Source organism: Thalassophryne amazonica, chromosome 7 (genome assembly GCF_902500255.1).
Source record: "Thalassophryne amazonica chromosome 7, fThaAma1.1, whole genome shotgun sequence".
NCBI lineage: Eukaryota > Metazoa > Chordata > Actinopteri > Batrachoidiformes > Batrachoididae > Thalassophryne > Thalassophryne amazonica.
This window is the reverse complement of record NC_047109.1, coordinates 68,128,636-68,146,342: the sequence shown is the minus strand read 5'-3', so window position 1 is coordinate 68,146,342 and position 17,707 is coordinate 68,128,636. Positions and strand designations below refer to the sequence as shown.

The 17,707-nt window shown below is 39.7% G+C and overlaps 1 protein-coding gene across 1 annotated transcript in view; it reads right to left on the bottom strand.

Annotated features, from left to right (window-relative positions):
• The window catches only part of si:ch211-113g11.6 (uncharacterized protein LOC559008 homolog), a 178,075-nt gene that overhangs the window by 85,523 nt on the left and 74,845 nt on the right, over nucleotides 1-17,707 (bottom strand). The window contains exons 7-8 of the mRNA XM_034174381.1: nucleotides 16,172-16,311; nucleotides 15,227-15,405 (exon numbers count right to left, since the gene is read on the bottom strand). Coding sequence (XP_034030272.1) covers nucleotides 15,227-15,405; nucleotides 16,172-16,311 — 319 coding nt within the window. The remainder of the gene's footprint in view (nucleotides 1-15,226; nucleotides 15,406-16,171; nucleotides 16,312-17,707) is intronic.

The window sequence follows — 17,707 nt, the reverse complement described above, 5'->3', positions numbered from 1 at the left end:
ATATGATTGACTAAGGCAAATGACTTAAGGACGGACATGAAGGGAAACCATTTATTGTGTTTTATCATTTAATTAGACATAGCTGCGCTAACCTTAGAATAGTTTCTTGATTGGTCGACTAAATAGTGGTAACGTAGGCGTTATTTGATGCATTTAAGTAATACATGTGTGACTCTTTAACAAAATAATATGTAGAACCAAGTATAATGGGTTGGAGCCTCTGGTCGAGTGAGACAATAGATGCCAGAAGATAATTGGTTGCACTGATGTCAATGTAAAGCCTTTACTTTGCCATGATTAAGAGGTTGCTGTAACTTGTTTTATGTGGCCATTTTAAGTGCCTTGAATTACACTAAAACTCAATGTTTGAATGTCACCTTGCGTTGATATAATCCAGCTAATTGATCACCTTGTGCCTTAGTATGTAGGTTCACCTGCACTTACACTTAAATATATTTACTGTGTGAAGAATCACTTATAGTCATATCCGCACCAGAGTTATCAGTAAGTCGAGTGATGTGTTTTTCTTTTTTATTGCAATGCACAAATGAGGATGTCTTGTCAGTAAACAACCCAAGAGTATAATTGATGTAATGGGACTCTTTCGAGTCCCAGAGGAGGGACTGTAGAAGAATTTTTAGGTCCATATTTGAACTGTGATGAACTATCAAGTGTCCTGATCCGAACTGTATGTCCTCTGGTTGAACTAGCAGGTGTTCAACCCAAAAAAAGGGCTTTATTAGTCATTCAGTCTGTCAGGGGCTTTCCAAGGCCTTTTAGGTGCTTTCCCGCAGGCCACGTGCAGGGGCCTCAGGCCAGCTGCACGTGTGGCTGAGGCCACGTGCAGAGGGGGCCTCAGGCCAGCTGCACCTGTGGCTGAAGGTCTTTTAAAAAAATCAGTTGTAAATCCTTCACGTTTTAATGGGAGCGTTTGTCACATTGAAATAATGGCCTAACACCTGCTTAGGGTTCACTAGAGGACGCTTCCAATAGAAAACCATGTCTTGGGAATGAAATAAATAAAAAAGTCGAAGGAGGAGCGATGCCCGCGGGTCTCCAATAAATAGACGAGCGCGGTTGTCATATTCAGTCTCTCTAGAGGACTCAGTTTGTCTAAGCTTTGTGTCGAAGGCTTAAATAAACTTAAAAACTCTGTGCATTTTATCTTGCTTAAGGCTGAATTATTCTAAAGTGTTGTGTCCTTTTTCTAGCATATCACTTGCAATTAGTTTGTGTTATCTAAAAGAAGACATCCCGAGAAGACTAAAGACGAGCCGCGACATAACGTTTTGCTGGGATTCATTTTTTCTTATCTCAAGATTTATTTTTATTTTTTTTTTTATTTTTTTTGAGCACAAAATAATGTTTCTGTGATGTGACTGAGGGTAATGTTACTCAGTGCCTTTGTGAAAGTCATCACTTGCCTGCCGGCAAGTTAGATTTCACCAGCTGATGGACATAAATCTCTCTTATATCTTCTACCTTCTGGCATTCTGACAAAATCATCCAGGAGATTTGTGATGGAAATAGCTAAAGATGACAATGATTCCTCTTCTTCTTTTGCATTGACATGAGTTTCCTCTTTTTTCCACCACTGAAAAAAAATGGACAATTTTGCAAAAAGCTTTTGTAAAATAGGTTTGCATTAGTATTCCCAACGATTCAATAAAGCCAGTTTGCTTCAGACTGCAGCTGAGGATGTTCCCTGTCAGATGTCTGAGTGCTAACACTGTCATCCTGCAGGCTGGTGATGGAAGCAGCTGAAAATTGTCTCTGATTCCGTTTCTTGTTTTGCAGTGATGCCTAAGAATTTCTTCTGGCTTTTCACAACTGGATGTGAGGACACTTTGACAAAAAGCTTTCTTGTTTGAATTACCAACCATTTGCAGACGTTGGAGCATGTTTTTTCCACATCTGAATGTGTTTCTCAGTCTCACTTGAGAGTGATTTGATTTCATTTTTGATGACAAAGTGCAGCTGAAATTGTTCACTGTCAGTTGTGTGATCATAGACACTCAGGATGCACTCAGCCTCACTCCTGATAAGATTTTGGAAATTTTGACTTGATGTGTTAACAAAAGGTGTCTGTTGATGAGATGTTACTGCTCTTCTATCAGGCTGCGAATTTCCTTCACTGTCCTTTTGAATGTTTCAGCAAGCATGGAGGTGAAGCGAACAGGTCTGACTACAAACCCAAAACCATCAGCAGCTTTCATATTCGGGCGAAACCGTACATTTGTGTGTTTATATATAATAGCCATATAATAAATTAATTATTAACCTCACCTGCATGGTCTGGACAGGAATATCAGTCCAAGAACGATGTCGCTAACTCTCAGTCCATACTTGTCAATACCTCGGTCTGATATTTTCCCGTACAGACCTTGCGCTCAGTTAATAATCCTTTATTATCATCTACATTCACAAGCATGACAAGTGATCACTGGCACCTGTACACTGATCTGAATGTGGATGTGGTGCTGGGTACAAAATGAGTCCTTCTTTGGTAGTTGACTTGTTTGCATTGTGTGGGATAGCTGCAAGGAAGGATGATGGCTAGGCTAATGTAAACCTAATTGTATAATTAGTCATTTTAAAAAGTTTATTTCTAACATAGTCAAGGAAAAATTGTGCATGTTGAGCTCCGCACTGGAGCACCTGGCCACTTCTAATAATATTTTCGCCTGTTCAGTGGCAACAAGGAGCAGTTTACTTTGACCTCACTTTTTACAATAACATTAATATTACCCCGTTAGCTTCAGCTGGCCAATGCTGTATTTGCAATGTAAATAAAAAATATGCCAATGAAATTCATTTTTGTCCCAAGTGAAAAGATGAGCCCCAAAACACATAAAAAAACCTAGGTTGCAGTTTGGCAACATTCTCTATCAATGGTGCAGTTACATCTTGCAGGTAATTGCAAAAGAAATTTAATATAAGTGATTTTGCTGGTGGACCTTCTTGCTGCATGAAGTGGTAAATGCACTGGGCTGCATTTCTATAATGCATTTCCATCTGAAGCAGGAACTCAAAGCTCTTTGCAATGATTTCCCAAATTCACCCATTCATGAACACACTCACATAGCGATGTCAGCATGCTGCCATACAAGGCACTCAACATTGACATAACAGAGCAGGTGCTACATGTTTCAGCAATAAATTCAACCTATAAACTGATATTACTTAGGTTTTTACCCTCTTCATGACATATTTGACACAGATGTGATTAATACTTCAGTGGGACATACAGTTGGGAAAAATGGTAGAACAAACACAAATCTCCGAAAATGTGACTGGAAAAGTTGATGAATGCTCAAAGAACACCTGTTTGGAACAGCCCACAGGTGAACAGGTTAATTGGAAACAGGTGAGTGTCACGACTGGGTATAAAAGGAGCATCCCCTAAAGGGTCAGCCGTTCACAAGCAAAGATGAGGCGAGAATCACCACTTTGTGAACAACTGCATGAAAAAATAGTCCAACAGTTTAAGAACAGTATTTCTCAATGTTCAATTGCAAGGAATTTAGGGATTCCATCATCTACAGTCCATAATGTAATCAGAGGATTCAGAGAATCTGGAGAACCTTCTACATGTCAGCGGCAAGGCTGAAAACCAACACTGAATGCTCGTGACCTTCGACCCCTCAGGCTGCACTGCATTAAAACCAACATCATTGTGTAAAGGATCTTACCGCGTGGATCAACACATGCTGCCATCCAAGAAACATGTTTTTCAGGGACGTTGTTGTGTGTTGGGGGGGTTTGGCTGGACAAGGTTGGGTTGTTTTGTGTTTATTTTCCTTCCCAGGTGATTTGGGGCTGTTCTCTGAGGAAAATGTGCTGCAGAAGAGTCTCTCTCCTCTGTTACGATGATTGGCTGCACCTGTTGCATTCTCGTGCGGCTCTCTATCAGGACAATCCACGACACCTGTGATGTTCACGTGCAGATCTGAGGACTTCCAGCTGGTACCAATGTAGTGATGAAGAACTACATTTAAACCAGCAGTGAGTTGGATAAGATTGCCGGAGAATATGACCTTGTGACGACCGTGTGGGGATGCTGAGGGCCGTTTCAGAGTCTGACATCGCGCCTGTGAAGGAGGACGAGGGTGTGAGGCAAACGTTGTCAGCACACGACTGAGGTGAATATTCTGAAAGGTTTATCCGTGAATGTAAATTGGCGTTTATATGCAGCTATAAGTAATTATTGGTCGTAATTGTGTGTTGTGCTCCTCACGGCAGTGATGTGCGGATTAATGATCCTCCACTAGCTGTGAGCAGCAGCCTCTTTGAACTAAGTTTTGAAACCAGACCTAAACGTGTAGCTGATAAGTTTGCCTCTAAACAATTTTTCGTAGTAATAAGTGTTGAATAATCTCATCTCTGTTCCTCCTTCGCAGAGTACAGTCTGGGAAAGTCACCTGGGGGCGGGGGGTGTTGGCGGAACTCCTGAGTCCTGAACGTTCGGACTCCGACTGTTGAGACGCTGAGAGAGCGCACCGCCTTTTCACCTCACCAGAACTATAATTATTTAGTATTTCATGTATAGCACAAAGGGATAAAAATAAATGTGTTCTCTTTTTGGAACTGCTTCTGATTATTTCATGCTGGGTTCAGTCAGATACTGGACCGCTCCTCAATCCGCGCCTAATCCATAACAGACGTCCCTGCTTAATTCAGCAAGACAATGCCAAGCCACGTTCTGCACGTGTTACAACAGCGTGGCTTCGTAGTAAAAGAGTGCAGGTACTAGACTGGCCTGCCTGCAGTCCAGACCTGTCGCCCATTGAAAATGTGTGGCGCATTATGAATCACAAAATACGAAAACGGAGACCTTGCACTGTTGAACGACTGAAGTTGTACATCAAGCAAGAATGGGAAAGAATTCCACCTAAGATTCAACAGTTAGTGTCCTCAGTTCCCAAACACTTATTGAGTGTTGTTAGAAGGAAAGGTGATGTAACACAGTGGTAAACATACCACTGTCCCAGCTTTTTTGAAATGTGTTGGAGGCATCCATTTCAAAATGAGCAAATATTTGCACAAAAACAATAAAGTTTATCAGTTTGAACATTAAATATCTTGTCTTTGTGGTGTATTCAATTGAATATAGGTTGAAGAGGATTTGCAACTCATTGTTTTCTGTTTTTATTTACATTTTACACAACATCTCAACTTCATTGGAATTGGGTTGTATGTTACAGCCTTATTAAAAATGGAGTAAATTCATTTTCCGCTCATAATTTTACTCACAACACCCCATAATGATGACATGATTTTTTTTTTTTTTTTGTAATTTTGTTAAAAAAAGTAAGAAATCACATGTACATAAGTATTCACACCCTTTACTCAATACTGTGTTGATGCACCTTTGGCAGCAATTACAGCCTCAAGTCTTCTTGAATATGATGCAACAAGCTTGGTGCGCCTATCTTTGGGAGGTTTTGCCCATTCCTCTTTGTAGCACCTTTCAAGCTCCATCAGGTTATATGGGGAGCGTCGGTGCACATCCATTTTCAGATCTCTCCAGAGATGTTCAGTGAGATTCAGGTCAGGTTGCCTGGTTTCCTCTAAACATGACACCTGGCATTCATACCGAAGTGTTAAATCTTTGTCTCATCGGACCAGAGAATTTTGTATCTCATGGTCTGAAAGTCCTTCAGGTGACTTTTGGCAAACTCCAGGTGGTCTGTCATGTGCCTTTTACTAAGGAGTGGCTTCCATCTGGCCACTCCACTATACAAGCCTGATTGGTGAATTGCTGCAGAGATGGTTGTCCTTCTGGAAGGTTCTCCTCTCTCCACAGAGGAATCCTGGAGCTCTGACAAAATGATCATTGGGTTCTTGGTCACCTCCCTGACTAAGGTCCTTCACCCCTGATCACTCAGTTTAAACATGCAGCCAGCTCTAGGAAGAGTCCTGGTCAATCTGAACTTCTTCCATTTATGGATCAGAATCAGAATCAAATTTACTGCCATGTAAGTTTGCACATACAAGGAATTTGACCTGGTGTGACTGGTGCACAAACAACAGGAAAAGAAAAATACTTCTATAAGAAGTAAAAAGAGTCAACTAGACAAAACTATATTCACTGCTTAATAAATAAAATAAATAAATAAAACATAATGGAATGATGATGGAGGCCACTGTGCTCAATGGATTCTTCAAAACAGCAGAAATGTTTCTGTACCCTTCCCCAGATTTGTACCTCGAGACAATCCTGTTACAGAGGTCTACAGACAGCTCCTTTTATTTCATACTTGGTTTGTGCTCTGACGTGCACCGTAAACTGTGGGACTTCATATGTACACAGGTGTGTGCCTTTCCAAATCATGTCCAATCAACTGAATTTACCCCAGGTGGACTCCAATTAAGCTGTAGAAACATCTCAAGGATGATCAGTGGAAACAGGATGTACCTGAGATCAATTTTGAGCTTTATGGCAAAGTTGTGAATCCTTTTGTAGATGTGGGTCCTTAGTTTTTCATTTTTAATTAATTTGCAAAAATCTGATTAAAAAAATCTTTTTCACATTGTCATTATGGGATATTGTGTGTAGAATTTTGAGGGGAAAAATGGATTTCATCCATTTTGGAATAAGGCTGTAACATAAATTGTTGAAAAGGTGAAGTGCTGTGAATACTTTTTGGATGCACCGTAAGATTTAAAATAACATTTTTTGAAGGTCACTTTTCAGTGGCCACAAAGTGAATGGTGTTGAGTGGAGTGAATGATTTTGGGCAGCATCTAGTTGCAAGGTCTAGTTGCTGTCGACAAGCTCAAAAACCGAACATACAGCTGGGTGTTCTGCACTGTCATTGGCTTTAATGTGTTCATTAGTCATGATAGTGTTGTAGTCCAAACATAAATTCAACCAATCACAATAGAGCCTATTATTCTCTTCAAACTGAGTGTGCCAGGCCCACAGTGCCCACAGTGGTGGCAACTGAAAGGTTAATGGAGCTTTAACGGAGTCGCACCAACTTTGAGGCAACATGTGCAGGGAAGCAGGGTGTTATACTCTTTCTATAAATACCGAGCTTCAGACATTAGACCAGGTTTTAGGTTCTTGTAATGCACAGTATCAACATGCCAGCTCTGCACCGGACCACATCTCATTTTACAACCACAACCACATGAGCACAAGTGCAAGTGCTAGTTTCACAACATGGCACTGAGCGTTAACCTGAAATGTGTTGTGTGGAAACTTGCAATTACACTTGCATTGTGCTGTGCACCAGTTTGTGTTAAATGGAAAAGAGCACTCTTCAAATGACAGAAATCATTTAAACATAACTTCATTTCAGGGTCTACTTGAACAAACAGCATCCTCTTACTTTTAAGAGCAGTAAAACAACACATCCAATTAAGTAAGGCTGCAGGAGCACAGCATTGGATTGTATTAACTTATGTTCCTCTTGAATGATCTCAATAAGATTCATTGTACACAGTACTAAATATTAGTACTGTGTTTCATGATGAAGTGGTACAGAGGAAGGTTTTCTTTCACCAAAACATTAAATCTAACCTTGCATCTCAGATGTACCTTCTGGCAAATTGTAGCTGAACTTTCAGGTCTTCTTTTTAAGAAAACCATCCTCTGTACCACTTCATCATGAAGCTGCATAACTGGGGATACAAAATGCAAAACATGCACTGTGCACAATTTCTCCAATCACAGCCACAGAAGCCTGTAACTTCTTCTGGGTTGTCTGGGTGTCTTGGTGGCTTTCCTCACTCTTCTTCTCCTTCTTGCACAGCAACTCAGCTTTTAAGAACTGTCTACTCCACACAGATTTACCATAGAGTGTTATACTGTTTATTTACATCAGTTATGAAAAAAAGTTCAAGACATATTCAGTGACTTGGAAATGTTCATGTATCCATCCCCTGACTTGTCTGAAGAAAACTGGCAATTAAACTGATTATTTACAGGTATTATACCAAAGGGGCCCATTACTTATCCAACCCATCATCTTGGCTTTCATATTTTTAATTTGTTTATATCATGTTGTAGAGTCTAAGTCAGTTTGAGTGTAAGGAAGACAATTTTAGAAATTTTTATATTGAGAAGCCTGATTTATTTTTTGCATTTGAAAAGTCATAAACAAATTAAAATGTGTGAAATACCAAGGGGCTGAGTACTTTTGCAAACCACCGCATAATAGAACATAAGTACACCTCTTTGTACATCCCACCTTCAAACACAGCCTCATACAACCATCCATGAAAAATCTACTTAAGCTCCCAATTTTCTATAGAAATACAAACTTCCTACGGGCACTGCACCAGGCTTATAAAACTACAAATAAAATGCGACAAAATTAAGCTTCTTCCACCATTACCACCATGAAAATGTTTATCATTGCTCATTACTGTGGGCTGAAATAATTATGGAAGTACTCAAAAAGTTAGCTTTTTTGTAATGAAAATTTTCATCCTGTTGTGGAACAGATGTCATGGAGCTTTTGGGAAGGTTTATTAAAGATGGCCAAGCCATGCTTAGCAACTGTTACTATGCAGTGCCTACTCCAACAATGAAGCAATTATGGTTGGTATACACTAGGGAAGTCTAGGTCTGCTCATCTTCCTACGTCTGCTGCATTGTCAAACAAAAATGGTTAAAACTTGTTTTATGGGACAGGCAACAATAACTTGCGTTATCCTGACCACTTACAAGACAACATCTTTATTCCAGGTGGTCCATTGCCATCTATTGAAAGTAACCATGTACCTGCAGCAGTCAGGTTAAAAGGTGACATCCCCTTGACCTTCTCCAGCCCCTGAGGTGATCAATACTGAGGCGCCAGTGTGCTGGATAATGTTCAGATAAAAGAGCCACATAGCCAAAATGTCAACAATGATGCTCCCGCACAATGCAAGTGATATATTGCAACTACAGTATCACAAAGTAACTGTTCATGTGACACAAAGTCATTCCAGCAGTACCCAAGGATCAGCCAAAGAGATCTGGTTATCACTTTATAATACTGGTCAGCATCCGAATCATACAACCATACAATAACACAGGAAGCAAAAGGACCTTAAAGACGAACACCTTCATTCTCCAGCAAAGGTCACCAGACACCTCTTTTCAAAGATGTCATAAATCCATAAACTCTTCCATGCATATCTCTGTTTCAAAGGCCCAGGAGTCAAGAGACTTGAAATGCCACTGCTGAAATAAGTGAATGTCTTTAGTTAACAACACAACACTGCATACAGATACACTCCTGACAGACAGCCATGCAAAGCCTGGATCTTAGTTTTGATCAAATATACAGTAAGAACAATGTCTCTGTGTGTGTGTTATTTAACTTCTTTGGAAATTACTCATAGAGTCACACTCTTGTATGTCTCTATGTCAAGTAATCATAACAGGGACAACTGCAGACACTAAACTTGTGATAATAATGGCTCAAGTAAGAACATTAAAATTAACAAGCACTAATGATAGCAGCAAGCGTTAAAGCAAACTTTTGTTTGCTTTAATGCTTTACTTTAACTTTACTTCACGAATACCTTAACAGCACTTAAAACATTTAGTACACAACATGACCACATGTTCCTTTTAGTGTATGGGCAGATCCACTAAATTTGGCTCATAACTACACAGTAAAATCACCAGTGTTAAATTAACACTGCCGGTGCACATATGGTCCTACTTTGACCAGAGTGGTGATAGTTTTACACTGGTCAATTTACTGTGTACCACTTGGAAGGGGGGTAGGGGGCAAATGCTTACTATGTTTTTCTGAAAGCTATGTATTTTGAGAGTTCATATCAGTATGTACGGCTGGACTGGTTATCTGGCGTACTGGGCAAAAAATGACACATAGAGGCCCATTGGATGCTTCTCCTGAGGTACATTGGGCTAGTCCAATGAAATTCCTTGGTTCTCGAAGGCCCGCCCCTCCCTACAGGCCCCCACCTGACCCAAGTCATCACTCAAAGTTTTGGCTATTCGGTCCGAGCTCAAGTGGAGAACGGGGAGATGTGCGCAAAGTGGAGAAGCAAAAGAGTGGAGCTGAGAAGCGAAAGGAAAAAGAAAACAGAAATTAAAAGACGACGCAGCAAAATGTGCCAAAATTGTTGGGAAGGTGTCGTAACATGGACCCGCAACAGGGGGCGCAAATGAATGGACAATGGATAAGACAAAGAGTAACAATTTAATGTTGTGAAACGCACAACTGGATACAGACAAAAATATAATGCCAATTAAACACAAGGTGACGTGCGGGCAGGCTCGAAGATAGGAGACCTCTGGCGATCGAAGAGCCGGGACCCACACAGCTTCCACCACCAACGGCCTGAAGAACACCGGAGCCGCCAAGTCCTGAGTCCCCAGGTGGTCACCGTCTTCTGTTGCAGACCCTGGTACTGCTGGCAGAAGATGAAAACAGTTAATGGTGAGTGTGTATCCACACACCCAGTAATTCTTCACCTACAGGTCTTCAAGGAGGGAAAACCTCCACCTCCAGATACAATGTCACCCGTGCAGCTCCTGTTGGTCTCCTTCCTGGATGGAGTGAGAGACGAAGACCGTCGTCCTCTCACTGTCCGCCAATCCAGCCTTCAATAGACCCCGCAGGAACACGGCTGCACACAGACCTCTGTTTTCAGACAATGAATAATCACAGCAGAGAAAATTACCTTAGACGGTAGCTGATTTCTCGGCGAGGAGGTGGAGTAATAATCCGGCTTTTGTAGGGAAGGTGGTGATTGGTGACAGCTGGTGTAAATGAGTGACAGCTGTCACTCTCTGTTGTCTGGGCGCCCTCTCATGCTTGAAGCCCGCACTCCAAGCAGGGCGCCGACTGGTGGTGGTGGGCCAGCAGTACCTCCTCTTCAGCGGCCCACACAACAAAAATCACAGATATGTTTAAAACCACAAGCTCGACCTCGGGTTCGGGTGGTGGGGCCGCTGGTCCGTCATTTCAAACTAGCCCAGGACCGGCGTCGAGAGCACAGGTGGTGGAGAGTAAGCAGGAGGAGGAGGAGACGGAGACTGAGACGGAGAGAGACGTGACCCAGCAGGGAGAGATTGAGGTTAGAATTCATCTCAACCTTTGCTAGTAGCTAGTCAATGCAGTGTAGCTATTCACCGCTTCGGCGTTTCGTTTCCCATTTATTGCCTGAAACTAAGACTAAGTCGTCATCCTGACTTTCTCAAATCAGTCACAAACATGTACCCATTTATTTTCATACACTTTGACTTCTCTTGTATTGTTACGCCAGCATATAGAACTCTTTCATTTGTCTTGAGCTGTCACAAGGACGACCTGTGCTGTGTGTCTAAAGTAACTGCTAGTGCGTGTTAGTTATGGCATCCCCCCCTTTCACTTTCTCAAATCCAACTACACTCAACAAAAAAAAATATAAACGCAACACTTTTGGTTTTGCTCCCATTTTGTATGAGATGAACTCAAAGATATAAAACTTTTTCCACATACACAATATCACCATTTCCCTCAAATATTGTTCACAAACCAGTCTACATCTGTGATAGTGAGCACTTCTCCTTTGCTGAGATAATCCATCCCATCTCACAGGTGTGCCATATCAAGATGCTGATTAGACACCATGATTAGTGCACAGGTGTGCCTTAGACTGTCCACAATAAAAGGCTACTCTGAAAGGTGCAGTTTTATCACACAGCACAATGCCACAGATGTCGCAACATTTGAGGGAGCATGCAATTGGCATGCTGACATAGAGCAAAAACTGTGAAAACATTCCTTGCAAAAAGACACATAGGGTCAATGTCATGGCCTGCAAATAGTCCAGATCTTAATCCAATTGAAAATCTTTGGTGGAAGTTGAAGAAAGTGGTCCATGACCTGCAAAGCTGATCTGGCAACAGCAAACAGAGAAAGTTGGAGCCAGATTGATGAAGAGTACTGTTTGTCCCTCATTAAGTCCATGCCTCAGAGACTGCAAGCTGTTATAAAAGCCAGAGGTGGTGCAACAAAATACTAGTGATGTGTTGGAGCGTTCTTTTGTTTTTCATGATTCCACAGTTTTTTCCTCAGAATTGAGTGATTCCATATTTTTTTCCCTCTGCTTGGTCTAAAAAAGTAACCGTTACTGACTGCCACAATTTTTTCTTCCTGATTTCTTATAGTGTTTCTTAAAGCCAGAAAGTTGCCATTTGAAATGACTTTAGTTTTGTGTCATGTCTGTGATCTGCTTTTTTTTCTACAAAATTAAACAACTGAATGAACATCCTCTGAGGCCGGTGATTCCATAATTATTGCCAGGGGTTGTACATTTGGTGTCCAACTTACAGTGTGTGTTAGTGAAATATTGCTTTGCTTAACCCTCGTAAGGTGTTTGGGTCTGTGGGACCCGTTTTCAGTTTTTGCTTAAGGAAAATGGTATGAATATACAGTGGTGTCAAAAGTACACACATTTGTTACATAAGTAGAAGTATAGATACTGCAGTTTAAAAACACTCTGGTAAAACTTGAACTATCAACTTCACCTCTTTACTCAAGTAAAAGTGAAAAAGTATGTGCTCCAAAACCTACTTAAAGTATAAAAGTATAAAGTAACCTTTAAAAAAAAAAAAAGGTAGATGCCACTATATGAAATGAAAGCTTAATTTAAAAACTGATTCATTCTACATGTGGCCCAAGACCCAAAACCCAAAATTACCCCCCAACACCACCTGCACGAAAATGTTTCAATTATAGAAGCTCTGAAATGCAATCTGGGACTATTCCAGACAATAAACTGCGGTGAGTGCAGCATCCATTTAGTGAAGGAAAAAAAAAAACCCCACAACTTTCCTTATTCAGATTCATTCCAGTAGTATTCTGCTCTTACTAGGATGCAGTTTTCTAGTTTAGCAGATAGTTCTGGAGAAAATCACTGAAGAAATTAACAAATTGAAAATATGGTTTGACCGAAATAAACTGTCATTAAATAAGACAGGGATAAAGTGGAGGTGTAAGAGTCACTAGGTGTTCACAGGAAACATTTATTTATGTATGTATGTATTTATTTATGTATGTTCATTGTTAGTTGCTTTTATATTTTCTGTTGTGTTTCTATTCAGGTTCTTTTTGCCTCTTTCTCTAAAATTGTATATAATAATCATTAGATTATTAATATATAAACAAAACTAAATTGAAGAAATATTACAATTTGAAAACAAATGCACCCGAACGTGATGAGAGCTGCAACTGCTTAATGCTAAGTTTTAACATTGAAAATGCCATAGACATGCTAACGCGTTAGCGTCGCTCCCGTTTTGAAGTTATAAAATACATCTACCAACTGTTTCAGAAGACCATAACAGGTCGGTTTAACATAGAAAAGGTAAATAATACTCACAGAAGTATGCTCTTTAGGGTTTTAGCGGGGGAAAATTAAGCGAAAGAAAGAAAGAATAAACAAAGCAATAGGTCGAAGCATTGCTTCAATCTGCGAACCACTGCTTCGATTGGTTCACGGTTCAAAGCAAAGCCGTGCTGCAGAAAGGTTGATTACAGTCGCACATGACGTGAAATATATATATATATATATATATATATATATATATATATATATATATAAACATTAAAGAAGTAACAAGGCTGTTTGTTTTAAAAATGTAAGGAATAGAAAGTACAGATACTTGTGTGAAAATGTAATGAGTAGAAGTCAGAAGTAGGCAGAAAAATAAGTAATGGAGTAAAGTATAGATGCCTAAAAAGTGTACTTAAGTACAGTAACGAAGTATTTGTACTTCGTTACTTGACACCTCTGTGAATATATATATATATATATATATATATATATATATATATATATATATTTTTTTTTTTTTTTTTTTTTTTTTTTTTTTTTTTTTCACATTGAGATTCACTGGCCAGGGCTCATACCAGGGCTCATAATCAGGAAAAAAAAAGTTAGTGACCTTATCCTCCTCTCTCTCTATCTCTCACCCTCAAAAACATACATACACAGAACTTCACATACATTCTTCTTTAGCATATGCTTCCAGACATCATATATAGGCCTATATATATCGTATATATAACGGCGCTGGGCCCTCAGGTGATCAAAAAGTGCCTGGGCCCTTTTCAGATGCCAGTCCAGCCCTGCCAGTATGATAGCAATCAATATCATGTAGCTTCTTGATTTTACAGCCCTTTCAAAGTGACCCCTGTCAACCCAAATTTTATGTTCATAAAACAACAGTTTTGACTTTAAACACATATAAATAGTAAACAGAATACTAAATTCCACTCTGTTCACCAAAAAAATATCATATTTGATGTTCAGCTTTACACACACACAAAAAATGCTAAATATAATATGGCTGCCAATATCCAACATAGCAGCTCAGAGATAACAAATGCATCCTTCTAATGTTTTCCCTAGATAATGCCTTTTATGGTCTTAAATCCCATGTATGGTGAGTGATTGTAATTTTTGTCTCAATAAAATGCAAATCAGACAGTTAAGGAGATGACAAAAACATTTATTTTGACCTTTTTAGCATTTGACTAAACAATTATTTTGACTTTGAAAATGTCTGCGTCAGTAGTTGCATCAAGGACTCAAGGCTGTTCCATGGTGTTGTGTATGCAGCGAGGTGCAGCACCAGTACATCCATCCAGTCTTGTGACTTGAAAATGTTTGAAATAAAAAAGTCTTCAATTCAGAATACAGCATTTTATTTTATTTTTTCATACTGACAAGGCTATATGGCTAAACTTGAAGTTCACTTATTTAAAAGAGTTATCACTTAACTGAAGACAACAAGACAAATTTGCATATATTTGAAAATTAACCATGACATTTAGTACTAGAAAACTTAGCAAAACTCTATTGTATGTGCAGTAATGGTAAATGTCCACCAGGTGGAAATATTGCTCCATTTCAAGAACCTTGAGTATAGGCTGCTGTGGGACCCCACCAGCATGTTGCTTATATTAGTAGATGATGACAAAATTATTTTATATTGTATTTGGCATTTATATGTTTACATGAAAAAAAAACTTTATCAGAAATGTGAAATTTTTGTCAATAGGGGATCATTTGAAAGACCGTAAAATCAAGAAGGCACACAATATTGACTGCTATCATGTTGAAATGAATTATTTTCAGAAAAACATAGTTTGTATTTGCATTGAAGTAAAATGCCTTAGTGGTGGACGCATAATGTTAAAGAGTTTGCATCTGAACTACCCTGAGCTTTTCAGTTTTGTCAGAGCTTTTACTACGGTCAGCTCACCATGCGTTGGAGAACAGGCCATACAGGACGCCATCTCGTTTGTCTTGCGCAGTCAATACAACGGCCTGCTTCAAGTTGTTGTACTGCTGCTGAGTGCTGCCTGCACCACACATCACCCGAGCCTTCATGAAGGTCGTCCATGAGTCTGGTAGCAAGGGTTTAATGCCGCCTTCATCCACCTGGAAATGACATTAAAGGAGTCTGACACCACAAAGGGCAGGCGGGCTGATAAATTGATTATTAAATTTGCACCATGCCCCATGATAATGTGATACTGACAGCTAATGGGGGGTTCTTGTGACGGAAGATTCAAATGTCAAAGACATTTTAGGGATGACTAAGTCAGAGATCTAAAGCAAAAACCCAGTGATGCCCCTGTCTTCAAATGTGAAAAAATTTTATATATATATATATATATATATTTATATATATATGGTGGATGGATGTTTGACAAACACGAGCTGAAATTAACTTCTGATGGGTGGCAGCCAGTAATCCTGAATCACCAGTAAAGAAAGTCAGCAGCTGAATGACTCATGTTTCTTAAATTTAGCAGCAAATTTGATGTGAACTTTAAAAGTAATTCAATGTGATGACAAAGAACACAAGATAAAGTCAGTCTTGAGAATAGCGTCGAGCAGTGATCCTAAGTGTAGTCTGTCACCACTGGTGGGTCGTGAATGTGCTGCAGGTGGACCATGAGAGGTAATTAAAATCAGAAGTAATGAAACACTTGAATGCTGTAATAATACTTATTCAACTCTTATAAGTCATTATTTGGTGTTATGGAGTTAATTTTACTCTGTGACAGTTTATAGAATATGATCAAACGTCATCCCAACAGTGTACATATTTGAATGGACAGCTCATAGGGTTGCAATCTTAAAATGTTGTGAATTACAGTTTTGTACTGTACAAATATCTGACATTTGAGTGGGATTTTACCGCGCAGACTCGACCGATGCGGGCTCTGTATGGCTCCTCGTCCACTCTGGCAGTCTTATTGATCTCGCTGAAGAAGAAGTAGACCTCCTCTTTGAACTTTTGTGAGGAAGGGATTATGGCGGCACCGGCAAACTGGGGATCTGTATGGTGACAGTACTAAAACAGTTAAAACATTACACTCATACCCCAAGTCATCTGACAACACAGTTAGTTGAAAACAAAGCTACCTTCCCCCAAATTAATGTCCAACTGAAATGATTAAATTAACCAACTTCATTCCACCTAATTAATTAACTGAATGAATTCTGTTAGTATGTCAGCATACTTCTTTGTTCAAAAGTTGAGCTTTTGGATGGACTGCTGCTTTAAACATATACGGTACCAGTATTCCGTTAGTCCCATTAGACACCCAGTGGACACCTGTAGTATTTGTCCAACATTTGGGTGGATTTGACTAAAATGATTTCCAACATCAGCATTATTTTCCACCTTCAGACATAGTAACACCTCACATTTGATTGATTGTCAGTGCAAACATTTGCAATTGATATTTGTATTGTGTCAGCAGTCAATTTATTAGCAGCACTGACTATGATTGCTGCCAGATAGATAAAAACACTGAAATGCAACAATGCATTCACCCTGAATGCAGCAAGAAAAAATTATTATATTCATTCAGTATTACAGAGCAGATGTTAGAGGACTGAAGAACAGCATGCTCCTAAATAAGAAGCAGCAGACTAACACATTTTGTAAGAGCAAGCGGTTGTTGTTCAGTTTAATTTTGATGACAGTGCATGGAAGAGCTTATGGTCCTTTAAACTGGTTTCCTACATCCTTTGTGCTTTCTGTGTTTGGGGGGTCGTTCTTTTGGATCATCTGAAATAAGCACTATAAATTAGAGTGACCTTGATATTTGGAGGTGTATTTTGAAGGTGTTCAGAGTGCTGGAGCTAAAACTGATGTTGGCAGGGTTCTTTGGTACATGCATTCACCTGTGCTCATGGTAATGAGGCAGCATTTGCTGCAACGCACAGGTTATCTGTGATTCAGATACGTAGTATGTATGTAGTATGAGAACCCCTGACAGAGTTAATTGCCTTGGAAGTGGAACAGGGAGAGTCAGAAAACATGCAGGGCAGGTGCTCTCCAGGAACAGAGTTGGTGACTCCTGTAGTAGAACTACACACAATTTGGATGTACTATGCCGTCACCTTTTTACCAGTTCTTTGACCAATATGTCTACAAATGGCATATATGCCCAGTTCAAGTATGCTACAAAAAATTATATTTTCCAACCACAGAATTTTTAAAACAGGTCCTTGTGTATATTTGTATAATTCCATGGCCACTTGGACTCCACTTCCAGTTTCATGTATTTGCTGTTTCGCAATTGTGAATCTCTTCGTCTTCTGGCAGTCCATGACTTATGCCAGAGGTTGGTTTCAGCAGAGTTCTGGTTTAGGGCACAGTGTAAACACACCTCGTGAAGAATGGACAACGAGACAACATTGGTGCATGGCAGAAGTCCATCAC